A 14,777-nucleotide genomic window follows, 5' to 3' on the forward strand; every position below is an offset into this window, starting at 1 on the left:
ACTTCTTGCATTTTGAGCGTCCCCCATTTCTCAAAACTAGTTGAGAATTTAAAATAAAAATGTTCAAGCAAATTCTGTAGATGCTTTTATTCCCAAATGCATTAAGTCAAACAATTTCATTTTTTTCCTAAAAAACAAAGTTATAAAGGCAAAACATTACTGTTTAGTAAAAGCAAAATGACAGCAAACAAAAACTGTTCGAAATACTAAAACATACTTGGAACAGAATTTGGAAGAAAGCCTTTTGCCAAAGACAGTTTAGAAGGTAGTGCTCCAGTTACTTAGCCTTCATCTCATTTCCCTTCTTCTACATGAGAGAAGTGTCCTTTCTCCTTTCTTTTGCTTTTCACAAATGAGTCAGTCTTCATTGGATGTGCAACAAACTTGTATTTGTCTACAGATTTATAACATCAGTTATCTTCCAAGAAACTGCCAACTACCTATATCAGCATCAGCTCTCTTATCGAAGCCAGAGGTTCTTGTGTTTTTTTCAGGAGTTGTTTAGTAATACATTTTTTGAGCTTCTGTAATGTTTTAATTTCCCCTTGGGGACAAATAAAGTATACCCATCCATGTATGGATCAAAGGTTAATAGTGCGGTGGGAGAGTACAGCGACTTCTTGGACTTGGACTACCTGTCATTTTACCAGACAAACTTAAAAGCCACTTTTTAACATGACCAAATGGGGACAGTAATGTTATAACTGCACCCCTAATACATACACTGTGGTACAGACACTTGCATAATGTCCAGCTGCACCCAACCTGGCACAGCTAGGCTTTTAAAAATTACTTAAGGAAATAGGCAGCCTGACAGGTGGAGAAAGTGCACCAGAACTTAGAAAAATGTGCTAAAATATAAGCAGTAAATCAGTAGCCATGAAGAATCTAGTCATGTTAATGGTTTACTGCTTCAGTTTTCTTATTCTGAAATGCTTTGACATGTAGAGGTTTTTTAATTCTGCACTGATCATTGCTAAACTGCATTCGGATACATTTGAGCACACCCTAAAAAAATGATAAATTAAAAAGGAAACTGAGAAAAAAAAAAGAATTTAAAGCTATGGCAAAGAATAAAAAGATTTGATTTTTTTTAAATGTTCGTAAGCCTGATAACTAAACAATGAGATCAATTAAAAAGTAAGAATCATGCACAGATTGTGAAATTTGTTGTAATAAACACCTTGAAGCCATGAATATCCACCAGGACTAAATATGAGAACTAATGAGCTGAACCATTATAAGCACACACTGAAATCTTGATATGACAGACCACTTTTAGCAGTTAAAATAATCTTTAAAATTACTGGAATGAGAAAAAGAATTCCACAAAATACACCTGGTACTGTAGAGGCAAAAACTCCACACAGAAATGAAACTAGCAACTGGCTTTGGAATAATTTTCATCAAAACACAAGCAAGGAAAGAACGTTCCCCATCCAGTTGAGATTTTTTTGAACTTTTATAAATCCTCCTCCTTTCACTTAATACATACACTCACATTGATGGATGTTACACTGGTAGCAACTGCAGTCTTGCAACAATCTACTAGGCTCCATGTCCTGATTGTGTCCCATCTGCTGTTTTTTTGTTTTCCCTATGTTTTTCTGGGTGCTCCAGTTTCCTTCGTATAGGTTACATACATGCAGTTTAGGTGGATTGGGGATGCTGAATTGTCCCATTTTGTGTGTGTGTGTGTGGGTTTCCTTTGCAATTGCCTGATACCCAGTATAGATACTGCTCCTGCCTTCTACCAAGTGCTTGCTATGATAGGCTCCACCTTCCTCATAACCCTGCACTAGATAAACATGTTTAGAATATGGACAGATGGATGATACATTGATGAATATCTATTCTAAAAGCAGAAAGAAGCATCATCGTGCTTGTCCTGAATCTTGTACTAGAATAAAATTTACTTTTAGATATCATGAGGTAATGCATAGCTGAGCAGCATGCAAGCAAAAAATAAAGACCATCATGCCTTGCAGCATAAGTCAAGCAGACCTTTGCTACTGTGAGCAGCAGTTATGGTTTTGTTCATCAGTACAAATCAATAGAACATTTTATCATACATTTGAAATATTATTTATGAGCCTGGAGAGTACTGTGCTATAGCAGGAGTGCAGATAGTGGTGCTGCAGCAAAAGGTCTGGGATTAAATTATAACCTGCAACATGTACACATTGACCAGTGTGTTTTCTGCAAAGGACTCTTCCCACATTTTAAATACCCTTGTAAATTTAGTTTAACTTGAGACTGAATATTGGCCTGATATGGGTATCTGTGTCTGCTAATGTGGAAACATGTTTGAAATATGCCATTTAATTGTGAGCGTAATGTTTGGCAAAGCCAATAATTAAACCCTGAAAGGTACATTTCTTTATTATTCTTAGTGAATCATGTTTTGGCTGTTAAGACTTTCAATCAAGGTAAGTGAACCACACTCCTCTTAATCCCTCCAGATGGCCTGATATATTATATTTTATTTGATAACAATTAAATAGTTTTCTAATAAAACAAGTCAGTTAATCTTAATGTTTAAACCGGGCTAATTGTGAATCACTCCCTCTGTCAAAGATTGTAAAGCAGACATACCTTGGTAAAGGTGAAAAAAGTACTGAAATAGATTAAAAGAGGCATTTGAGAATGGCATAATGTAGGAAACGCTGCATAATCATTTTGTAATGCTTTTCATTCTCCTACACATCACTTTTGGATGAACACAACATTGGAAAGTAAATCATTTACTTTTTTAAGTGGTTTAAAATTACAATAACCCATATATAATCAACGAGTTCTTTATTTTGCCAGATGATATAAAATTCCTAATAAGCACCGATATCTCTAGATACATGTATGATTCAATTTATCTCAAATTTAATGGCTTCACAATGCCTACCACCACAATACAGTAAATAACATACAATGATCAGTATTTAAATATTGGATATGCATACAGGATTTATTTAAGATTTATTCAAGTACTGTAAAAAAAGGTGTGAAATGCATAAAAAAACTTTATTTTGCATCATATTTACTTTGAGTAATGGAAGAACCAACAGATGAGCAAAAGTAAACTCACCATACAACAGCAGAATTCAGCTGTACACATTTTTAATTATATAGATTTTTTTTTTATTATTTTCTTTCAAAATTTAGTTTCTGAACAGTACAGAAATGTTCTGTAATCACACAACAAAGCAAACATTAATCCCATTCCATACAATGTTAACAATATTCTTTGCTAGAAAAGAAATGAACAGACTGCTCGGAGTCTTCAAGTGTACCGAGACAAAACTCTTGTCTCTGGAATGTCAAGCACAGAAAATTTAAAAGCTCCAGAGATTATGTTAAGTGCTTTTCTTGTGCAAATGGTTACTGACTAAAGCTTTCAAAATACAACATGTTTATATATGACCCGCCCACAATACCACTCAGAGGACCCTATACAAAACCCAGCAGCCAATAAAAGAAATGTTTAGATAAATGTCATCTTCTACAGTAGTTTTTGTCCCTGAACATTGTTTGCCTTGTTTATGTGTATGTAATGGTCCACTGCTTAACACTGGAATCATGCGATGTTGTCACAACAGTGTGCTCGTTCAGCCATCCCAAACTGCAGACATGATGCAGCCTATGTGTATCTACAAAAAAAAAAAAAAAAAAAAGTCAATTCTAAAAATGTTATGAACTAAACATAATTAGATGTTTATTATGTACAGACAATTACAAGACAAAACTCAAGTATAAAATGAACATTTCAAACTAACCATGTTTTACAGTGAACAAAGTTGTGCGTGAAGATACTTTTAAAAAATGAATAACGATGCATCTAGTCTACAGTTAATTAAAAGAACACTTTAAAAACACATCAGTTCTTTATGGGAAAAAATCATGCTGGATATCTATACTGCTATGAACTGGGTAATGTGTTAAGAATGAAAGGATGCCACATTGTTTGATGGAAATGAAAATTATCAACCTACAGTGTGCTCAATTCAAAGACAGCTCGAAAATTAAAGTGAAAAAATGATGCGGCAGGCTAGTCCATTTTGCCGAAATTTCATTACAGCAACTCAAAATCATACTCCATACTTTGTATGTCCCCCCATGTGCTTACAGTATATGCATGCCTCACAACGTCGGGGCATGCTCCTAATAAGACGATGGATGGTGTCCTTTTTTGGGGGGGTGGGGTCTCCTCCCAGATCTGGTCCATAGCATTACTGAGCTCCTGGTCAGTCTGAGGTGCAACTTGGATGGACCGAAACAATGTTCCAGAGGTGTTTCATTGGATTTGGGTCAGGCGAGCATGGGGGCCAGTCAATGGTATCAATTCCTTCATCATCTAGGAGCTGCCCGCATACTCTCTCCACATAAAGCCAAGCATTGTCGTGCACCAGGAGGAAGCCATACCAAATGGACCAGCAAAAGGTCAGACAATTGGTCCAAGGATTGCATCCCGATACCAAATGGCAGTCTAGGTGCTGTTTTTCTAGCCTGTAGAGGTCTGTGCATCCCTCCATGGATATGCATCCTCAGACCAATATTGACCCCCCCCAACCATACCGGTTCTGCTGATGGGTTAAGGACCTTCTACGGCACTGTCCAGCTCTCTTACAGCAACTGCCCGTTTCCTGGAATCTCCTCCATGCCCTTGACTGTGCTGGGAGACACAGCAAACCTTCTGGCAATGCAATGTATTGACGTGCCATCCTGGAGAATTTGGACTACCTGTGCAACCTCTGTAGGGTCCAGGTATCGCTTTATGCTACCAGTAATGACAATGAATGTAGCCAAATGCAAAACTAGTGAAAAATCAGTCAGAAACGATGAGGAGGGGAAAAATGTCAGTGGACTCTACTTGTTAAACCACTCCTGTTTTGGGGGTCATCTCATTGTTGCGCCTCTAGCGCACCTGTTAATTTCATTAACACCAAAAGAGCTGAAACTGATTAACAGACCCCTTTGCTACTTAACTGACCAGATCAACATCCCAGAAGTTTCACTGACTTGATGCTATACTCTGATTAAAAAGTCTTCCTTTAATTTTTTTGAGCATATATTTTATATATACAGTAATCCCTCCTCAATCGCGGGGGTTGCATTCCAGAACCCCCCGCGATAGGTGAAAATACGCGAAGTAGAAACCATGTTTGTATGGTTATTTTTATATATTTTAAGCCCTTATAAACTCTCCCACACTGTTTATAAATATTCTCCGCACAGTTATACAGTAAACCCTCGTTTATCGCTGTTAATCCGTTCCAGACTCTACCACGATAAATGAATTTCCACGAAGTAGGATTCTTTATTTATAAATCTAATATTTTCACAGTTAGAGCATAGAAAACCTGTTTACGACCTTCTACATATGTTTTTTAACATTAGAGCCCTCTAGACAAGAAATAACACCCTTTAGTCAAAAGTTTAAACTGTGCTCCGAGACAAGACAGAGATGACAGTTTTTTCTCACAATTAAAAGAATGCAAACATATCTTCCTCTTCAAAAGGAGTGCGCGTCAGGAGCAGAGAATGTCAGAGAGAGAGAGAGAGAGAGAGAGAGAGAGAGACAGAGAGAGAGAAAAGCAAACAATCAAAAATCAATAGGGCTATAGGGCTTTTAAGTATGCGAAGCACCGCGATAAAGCAGCCGCAAAGAAGGGCGCAATCTGAAGGTAGTCATTCAGCATTTTTTAGAGAAGCGTCCGTATCCTCTAGGCAAACAGCCTCTGTGAAAACAGCCCCTCTACTCACACCCCCTCCATCAGGAGCAGAGAATGTCAGAGAGAGAGTGAAAGAGACAGAGAAAAGCAAACAATCAAAAATCAATACCTGCTGTTAGAGCTTTTAAGTGTGCGAAGCACAGCGTGGGAAGCATATCATTGAGGAGTAGAAGGGTCTGGCTGCAGCGTTGTTGAGGAGTTTTATGTAATATGTGCTCTGATTGGGTAGCTTCTCAGCCATCCGCCAATAGCGTCCCTTGTATGAAATCAACTGGGCAAACAAACTGAGGAAGCATGTTACCATAAATTAAAAGACCCATTGTCCGCAGAAATCCGCGAACCAGTGAAAAATCTGTGATATATATTTAAATATGCTTACATTTAAAATCCGCGATGGAGTGAAACTGTGAAAGTCAAAGCGCGATATAGCAAGGGATCACTGTACTGATATGCATAATGAGCTTTAGCCAATGACACAAAAAATTCTACTCTTTCATGTCTTTATTTTATGCATTCAACGTTCACAGTGGTAGTGGAAAAAGTAAGTGAACCTTGGGATTTAATAACTGGTTGACCCTCCTATGGCAGCAATGACCTCAATCAGGCACTTCCTGTAACTGCAGATCAGACCTGCACATTGTGCGGGGGGAATTTTAGCCCATTCTTCCCTGCAGAACTGCCTTAACTCTTCCATATTCTTTGGTTGTCTTCTGTGTATGGCTCTCTTCATCCCACAGCATCTCAATAGGATTGAGATCTGGGCACTGACTGGGCCACTCCAAAAGGCAGAGTTTGTTCTTCTGAAGCCATTGTGCTGTGGATTTGCGGCGATGTTTGGGGTCATTGTCCTGTTGCATCACCCAGCCTCTTCTGAGCTGAAGTTGATGGACAGACACCTGTAGGGATGATGTTTACATGCAGTGCCCTTTTTACGCCAAATGAAGTTCTGCTTGTTCCTCCCACAATATTTTAATTTTGGTTTCATCACTCCACAAAATATTTTCCCAGTACCGTTGTGGAGTGTCCAAATGCTGTTTCGCAAACTTCAAGCGTTCAGCAATGTTCTTTTTTGATAGCAGTGGCTTCCTTCTTGGTGTCCTGCAATGGACTACTTTTTTCTTCAATGTTTTGTGTATAGTTGACTCATGAACAGAGATGTTAGCCAGTTCTAATGACTTGAAGTTCTTTGCCGTCACTCTAGGGTTCTACTTTACCTCATTGCGTTGTGCTCTTGGGGTCATCTTGGCAGGACGCCCACTTCTAGGTAGAGTAGCCACAATACCAGATTGTTTCCATTTATAGACAACTTGCTTAACAGTAGATTGATGAATATCTAATATCTTTGAGATGACTTTGTAACCCTTTCCAGCCTTTTGTCGATTAACAATTCTCAATCGTAGCTCTTCAGACAGCTCTTTTGTGCGAGGCATGATTCCCACCTGGATATGCTTCTTGTCAAAAGCTCAAACTCAAACTTTATAGTGTTTCTGTTATCAAATCAAAGTAATTCTAGGCCACACCTCTGAATTCTTTTCATTAAATGGACTCCAGGTGTGCTAAATTCGGACTGCAATGAGCTTTTTAAAAAGTCATTAGCTTAGGGTTCCACTTACGTTTTCCAACCTTCAATTTCACAGTTTGAATGATTTATTCAATATGGTCAAAAATTCTCTGAAAATCAATGTATCTTTAGTTCTAGGAGACTGTGTTTGTTTCGATAGATAGATATCTATATATCTCTCTCTCTCTATACATATACATACACACATATACATACACACACACACACATATATATACACACTGTCACGCACGCGCGAGTGGGAGACCGCGGAAGGATCTTAACACACCTGGGAAGACATTCGCCGGCAGGGAATGGCGGGGTACTAACTTTCTCCCTCTGCTTTCTCATAGGAAAAAAGACGCTCCGCCACCATAAGCCGGGTTTGCCCGCACTGCGTTACTTCCGCCCTTCCTCCTCCATCTTTTCCTGACGTCATCGATCCCATCCTCCCTCACGGTTCCTTCCCAGCATTCCGGCTCCTCCTCCATAAAATGGCCGCCAATGCCATGATTCGGCGTCGCGCTTATGAACTGTTTTGTTTATAATTTTGACCAGTTTTTTCATTTATTATTGTGGATCGTCTACAATATACGGGGCCGGAAAACCCCAAACCTTTTTGCTGTCTCCTCCTCAGTCTTTTACAGTGGCGTAGTCGGCAGGATAGAAGATCCTTAGAGATGACTGAGGGACAGGACCTGAATACCGTGCTGCTGGGGATGAATGCCCAACGCCAAGCCCTGCAGCAAGCGCAAGCCGCTACCACCCGGGAGTTGGAGGCTACGAAGGCCAGGCTGGCAGAGGCCCAAAGAGCAAGACCAGACCCGCCCAGACAGACGCCTCTGGTACCTATGACCGACGCGGATGACGTCGAGTCTTACTTGGGCATATTTGAACGGACGGCCACCTGGAACAAGTGGCAGCGGTCCGAGTGGGAGTCTTACCTGAAGGGACTCGCGCAGCGGGCCTATTATGACCTCCCCGAGGAGAAGGTCGCGAACTACGACCTCCTCAAACCGGAGATCCTGGCCCGCTACGGCATCACGCCGGGCCAGCAGGCGGCAGAGTGGCGGAACTGGCAGTTTGACCCAGAAAAACCTGCCCGTGCCCAGGCCTTCAAGTTCTGGGGCAAGATGGGGCGCTGGCTACGGCCAGAGGGACCCTAGGCCCGGAGAGTAGTAGAGCAGGTGGCCTGTGAGGGCCTCGTGAACGCCATGCCCAGTTCCCTCGCCCAGCAGGTCCGACGGCATCCATATAAGGACATGCTGGGTCTCCTGGAAGTCCGAGCGTCAGCTCGCGGTTCTCCGAGTCGGGGGGTCAGAAAGGTCAGCTCGTGGGAACTGACAGGGACGGGTCACCCTATCCGGTGATTTTGGGACATGACTGGTCGGAAAAAAATTGCGGTAAGACACACACCGCTCCCGGGGTCTCGTTGGATCTGGTTATGAGGGGGCAAGGTGCCCCTCCCGCAGTCTCCACGCTGTGCTCTGGGGCGGGCCCTAGTGGCGCTGGCACCTCGGGGAACATTTCCTCGGCGATGGACCCTGACCCGGAAGACTCCGCCGGGGAAGGGACAAGCCAGGGAACTTTTCCGGTGTCCAGGTCACAAGACCCTCTGGGTAGCTTGGATCACCAATTTCGATCCACGCCGGCCTCATTTAAGAGGGAGCAGTGGAACGATGATTCCCTGCGGTTTGCCCGGAATGCGGTGGTTCTACCAAACAGCTCACAAGCCGACGGTTCCACACCACGCGAGCCCTTTTTTGTACTTGAGAATGATCTGCTGTATCGGGTGGCAACACACGAGGGCGAGGTGCAGAAGTTGCTGCTAGTTCCACGTACCTTCCGGCGGGAGATATGCGAATTAGCTCACGCTCACCTCCTTGGCGCCCACCTCGGGCCGAAAAGACCTTGGAGATGATTAAGCTCCGTTTTTACTGGCCTGGGATTAACAAGGAGGTCCGGCGCTTCTGCCAATCCCTCCGGAGTGTCAGACCTGCCAGATTCCTAAAAGGGACCGCGCTCCTCTCGTCCCTATACCCCTGATCAATGTCCCCTTCGATAGAATAGGAGTCGACTTAGTAGGACCCCGGAAGCCCTCAAACCGTGGCCATAAATAAATATTGGTTAAGGTGGATGACGCCACCCGATACCCGGACGGGGTTCCCCTGCGCTACGCTAACACCAAAAACATCGCACGGGAATTAGTCAGTTTATTTTCCAGAGTGGGTACACCCAAAGAAGTCCTCACGGACCAGGGTACACCCTTTACCTCGGATACGTTCAGGGAGGTGGCCAAATTACTGAGAATAAAGCATCTGAAAGCGTCTGTCTATCACCCGCAGACAGACGGGTTGGTGGAGCGGTTTAACCAGACGCTTAAGCAGATGCTCCGCAAGGTAGTCGACGCGGACGGCAGAAACTGGGATCAGCTCCTCCCGCTCGGGCTTTTTGCCTACCGGGAGGTACCTCAGGCCTCTATGGGCTTCTCCCCCTTCAAACTGTTGTATGGGCGACAAACCCAAGGCGTTTTGGACATACTAAAAGAGGGCTGGGAGGCTGAGGCCCTTCCTTCCTCTAACATATTGGAGTATGTAGCGCAATTGCGTGACAAGCTCACAAAAATCAGACCCCTCCTGAAAGACCACGTGACTCGTGCGCAGGCCCGGTGTTACAATCGCAACTCCGTCCCGGGGGATCGAGTTATGGTGCTCGTTCCTACCTCCCACTCCAAGTTGCTCGCTCACTGGCAAGGACCACACGAGATTAAGGAAAAAAAGGGACTCGTCGACTATTTGGTTAAACAGCCCAATCGTCGACCGAGCGAGAGGATCTACCATGTAAACTTATTGAAACCTTGGAAAGACAGGGAGGAGCTTCCTGACTCCCGTAGGTCCCTCTCACTCTTCTCATGCACGACTGCCCTTAACCTCGGTGAAAAGCTAACACCCAAACAACGGCAGGAGTTAACCCAGGTAATCCGAGCCATCCCCGAAGTAGTGAGCGAGTCGCCTGGCCAGACCTCGCTGATTGCGCATGACATAGTCACAGACCCCGGTGTAATCATCCGGGAGAGACCCTATAGACTCCCGGAGGCAAAACGCGCTGAAGTGGAATTAGAGGTGCAACGAATGTTGGACATGGACATCATTGAGGAGACCCATGGCCCCTGGTCCAGCCCTATCGTCCTCGTTTCCAAGCCAGACGGCTCCTGGAGATTTTGTAACGACTTTAGACGTCTGAATCAGGTCTCCAAATTCGATGCCTACCCGATGCCCCGCATTGACGACCTGCTTGAGCGGCTGGGTACGGCTCGATACTGGACTACTCTTGACATGACGAAAGGGTATTGGCAAATTCCCTTAACGGCATCCGCAAAAGAAAAAACGGCCTTTAGCACCCCTAGCAGGCACTGGCAATACAAGGTCCTCCCATTTGGGCTGCACGGGGCCTCGGCGACCTTTCAACGTCTGGTGGATAGAGTGCTGAAGCCCCACCAGTCCTATAGTGCCGCCTACCTGGATGACGTCGTCATCTATTCCGGCACCTGGGAGGAGCATCTATTGCTGGTCTCTGCTGTCCTCACAACACTAGCTAAAGCCGGCCTCCGCATAAACCGTCGAAAGTGTTTTTTTGGCTTAAAGGAGGCCAAGTATTTAGGCTACCTCGTGGGACGGGGACAGGTGAGACCGCAGTGTTCAAAAATCAAAGACATCTTGGAATGGCCCCGTCCGAATACCAAGAGGCAGGTGCAGGCTTTCTTGGGATTAGTGGGGTACTACCGCCGGTTCGTGCCCCGTTTCTCCGAAAGAGCAGCACCCTTGACCAATTTGACAAAGAAGGGCACTCCCTTATACGTGGTGTGGAACGACAAGGCGGAACACGCATTCAGTGACCTAAAGAAGGCCCTAACGTCGGCACCTGTATTGAGAACGCCCGATTTTGGGCTCCCTTTTATTCTCCAGACCGACGCTTCAGACACAGGCCTGGGCGCCGTGTTGAGCCAAAGTGTCGACGGTGTCGAACACCCCGTAATGTACTTAAGCCGGAAACTGATGGACAAGGAGACTCGGTATGCGCCGGTGGAGAGGGAGGCCTTGGCCATTAAGTGGGCGGTGACCCATCTCCGTTATTACCTGCTGGGTCGCGAATTCACTCTGGTGACTGATCACGCTGCACTTCTGTGGATGTCCCTACATAAGGAGTCGAATCCGCGGGTCACCAGGTGGTTTCTGGATTTACAACCATATAAATTAACCGTCACTTATTGTCGGGGCCCTTCAGGCCAACGCCGATGCCCTCTCTCGTATCCATGACCTCTCGGTTAGGTCCGCCCGACCCGACGGTCTTGGGCTAAGGGGATCGTCACGCGACGCGAGTGGGAGACCGCGGAAGGATCTTAACACACCTGGGAAGACATTCGCCGGCAGGGAATGGCGGGTACTAACTTTCTCCCTCTGCTTTCTCATAGGAAAAAAGACGCTCCGCCACCATAAGCCGGGTTTGCCCGCACTGCGTTACTTCCGCCCTTCCTCCTCCATCTTTTCCCGACGTCATCGATCCCATCCTCCATCACGGTTCCTTCCCAACATTCCTCCACTTCCGGCTCCTCCTCCATAAAATGGCCGCCAACACCATGATTCGGCGTTGCGCTTATGAACGGTTTTGTTTATAATTTTGACCAGTTTTTTCATTTATTAGATTTATTATTGTGGATCGTCTACAATATACGGGGCCGGAAAACCCCAAACCTTTTTGCTGTCTCCTCCTCAGTCTTTTACAACACACACACACACACACATACATATATATCACGGGGGCTACGGGTAGGGGGCTTGGAAGCCCAACCCTGTAGGGGCCCGTGGCCACCGCCAGGAGGCGCCCTGGTGCCTGAGGAACCCTGGAGCCCAGCACTTCCGCCACACCAGGAAGTGCTGGGGGAAGACAACAGGGGACAGCCGGCACTTCCGCCACACTGGGGTGTGGCCAGGACTGATTGCCGGGAAGCAGCTGGAGCCCATCCTGGTTCCCATTTAAGGGGCCGCCTCCCTCCAGTCAGCAGTGGATGTCGGGTGGAAGAGGACAGAGCTGGAGAGAGGACGGGAGGCATTCGGAAGAGAGGCACAGTGACTGAGAGTGTGGCCTGGACTTTGGGGAATCTGTGCAAGATGCACTGGGGTTTGTGTGCACCTTAATCTTGTTGTAAATAGTTGTAAAATAAACGGTGTGTGGTGGAACTATGTTGTCCATCTGCCTGTGTCCGGGTCCCAGTTCACTATATATATATATATATATATATATATATATATACACACATACACACACTTTCTCTGCTCCTGATGGAGGGGGTGTGAGCAGAGGGGAAGTTGCCGCTTCTCTAAAAAATGCTGAATGACTACCTTCAGATTGCGCCCTTCTTTGCGGCTGCCTTATCGCGGTGATCTCTCTCTCTCTCTCTCTCTCTCTCTCTCTCTCTCTCTCTCTCTCTCTCTCTCTCTCTCTCTCTCTCTCTCTCTCTCTCTCTCTCTCTCTCTCTCTCTCTCTCTCTCTCTCTCTCTCTGAAATTCTCTGAAATTCTCTGAAATTCTCTGAAATTCTCTGAAATTCTCTGAAATTCTCTGAAATTCTCTGTTCTCTGCTCTGACGCTCCTTTTGAAGAGAAGATATATTTGCATTCTTTTAATTGTGAGAAAGAACTGTCATCTCTGTCTTGTCATGGAGCACAGTTTAAACTTTTGAGTAAAGGGTGTTATTTCATGTCTAGAGGGCTCTAATAATGTTAACAGTGTGGCAGAGTTTATAAGGGCTTAAAATATATAAAAATAACCATACAAACATATGGTTTGTACTTCACGGATTTTCATCTATCGCGGGGGTTCTGGAACACAACCCCCACGATCGAGGAGGGATTACATACATTCAGACATACACACATGCATACATACACACACAGTCAAAGGTTTTAGAACACCTCAGGTGGTGGGAAGTTAAGCAGTAACAGAGGTTTAAATTTGAACTTTAGGTCAGCACAAACTGAAAAAAGGTAATTTCAGGCTATTAGAAATTGGCCTTCTTCAGGGAACAACTAATAGGTTACAACCTACAAATTGTTCTGCAACAATTAAGGGAAATTAAGCCTTGCAAGTTGAAACAAACAATTTGCACAGGTGTCCCAACTTCAGTAGATTACTTAAAGGCCCACTGTCTGTTTAAAAGCAGAGTTGGAACAACTGTATTGTAGCAACAAATTGCTAAAAAGAAATGTGTCATTTTTAACTTTATGCCTTTTGTTGATCATTTCATCATCTGCTTACTTAACTATTAACAGTAACAAGACATCTTAAGCAACAGTGTCTAAATGTTTGCATGTCACTGTATAAATAAAACCTCAGTGCTGATATTACAGTTACTTCTGAGACAAGCAGAAAGCTGGGAGTCCCCCATACATATACAAAAGCCTGGTGAAAGAACCAATTTCTTTTCTATTAATGGGTTGCCAATAAGGCAAATTGCTGGTCCGTATACAATAAACTGCCGGTACTCTTACAGGCAGAACAGGGAAGTGCCAGTATTTAGTATTGGCGAGTACCGATCCACTTCAAGCATTTTTCACAATCATAAAAAAATCATCAGGAGTTAATACTGATGGGGATACATTTTTGACCAAGGTCTCAGGTATGTTTTTCTGTTTTCACTTTTTATTCAACCGACTGTAAGAAGGATCTGATATAATAATATTGTGATTTTCAGTCACGGCCAACAGCTGCCATATACACAATGGATATGCAAACATCATCTGTATGGAAGGACTTGCTTTTCATGTAAAGTTGCTATTTGAGCAACTGTTTTGTCACATAGTATATTTATATCACACTACTCTCAATTTATCAGTGACACAAATAATTGTTTACTGTTACTTTTCTGTAGCACGAGATATAGTACATTCAAAAAACAAATTTCAAAAGTTTTAAACAAACTGTATTAACACCACTTAATCATTTTTTCAGGTTATTTATCGATATGGTGGTCTGACTAAAGAGTTTAGGAATAAACATCTGGCCAGCAGCCTACAACACTTGAATTATTCAAAGCTCTACACACACACTTTATTTTATATATATTTATATATTCATCCACTAACATTTAAGCTGCTTAAATGAAAAAAAAAAAAGATCTTAATAAAAGCTACTACAACTGACATTTCCATACCAACAAGTGTAGTTATTCATCTAAGCTTTCTTATATACACACTGAAGACTTAGTGATGCAAAATAGCAATTAAAAATCAAGACGAGTTAAAACAAGATTGCGTTATGCCAAGATCTCACATTTAGAGAATGCATTCTATTTTCTAACCCATTCAGTTCAAACCAGTTGAAGCACATTTAAAATATATACTCAATTCCGTGCTTAAATGAGTACCAATACTAATGAGGTTGTATATAAAAAACCCTGCTTAGCTGCAATTATCTGAACTATCCAAAAAAAATG

General features: G+C 43.6%; 1 protein-coding gene across 1 annotated transcript in view; it reads right to left on the minus strand.

The window, feature by feature from the left end:
- Window positions 1–2,782: 2,782 nt before the first annotated feature.
- wdr1 (WD repeat domain 1) overlaps window positions 2,783–14,777 on the minus strand; it is a 61,516-nt gene continuing 49,521 nt past the window's right edge. The window contains exon 15 of the mRNA XM_039751491.1: window positions 2,783–3,644. Within this exon, the coding sequence (XP_039607425.1) occupies window positions 3,535–3,644 (110 nt within the window). The 3' untranslated portion in view covers window positions 2,783–3,534. The remainder of the gene's footprint in view (window positions 3,645–14,777) is intronic.

This window comes from Polypterus senegalus, chromosome 4 (assembly GCF_016835505.1).
Source record: "Polypterus senegalus isolate Bchr_013 chromosome 4, ASM1683550v1, whole genome shotgun sequence".
Classification (NCBI taxonomy): domain Eukaryota; kingdom Metazoa; phylum Chordata; class Cladistia; order Polypteriformes; family Polypteridae; genus Polypterus; species Polypterus senegalus.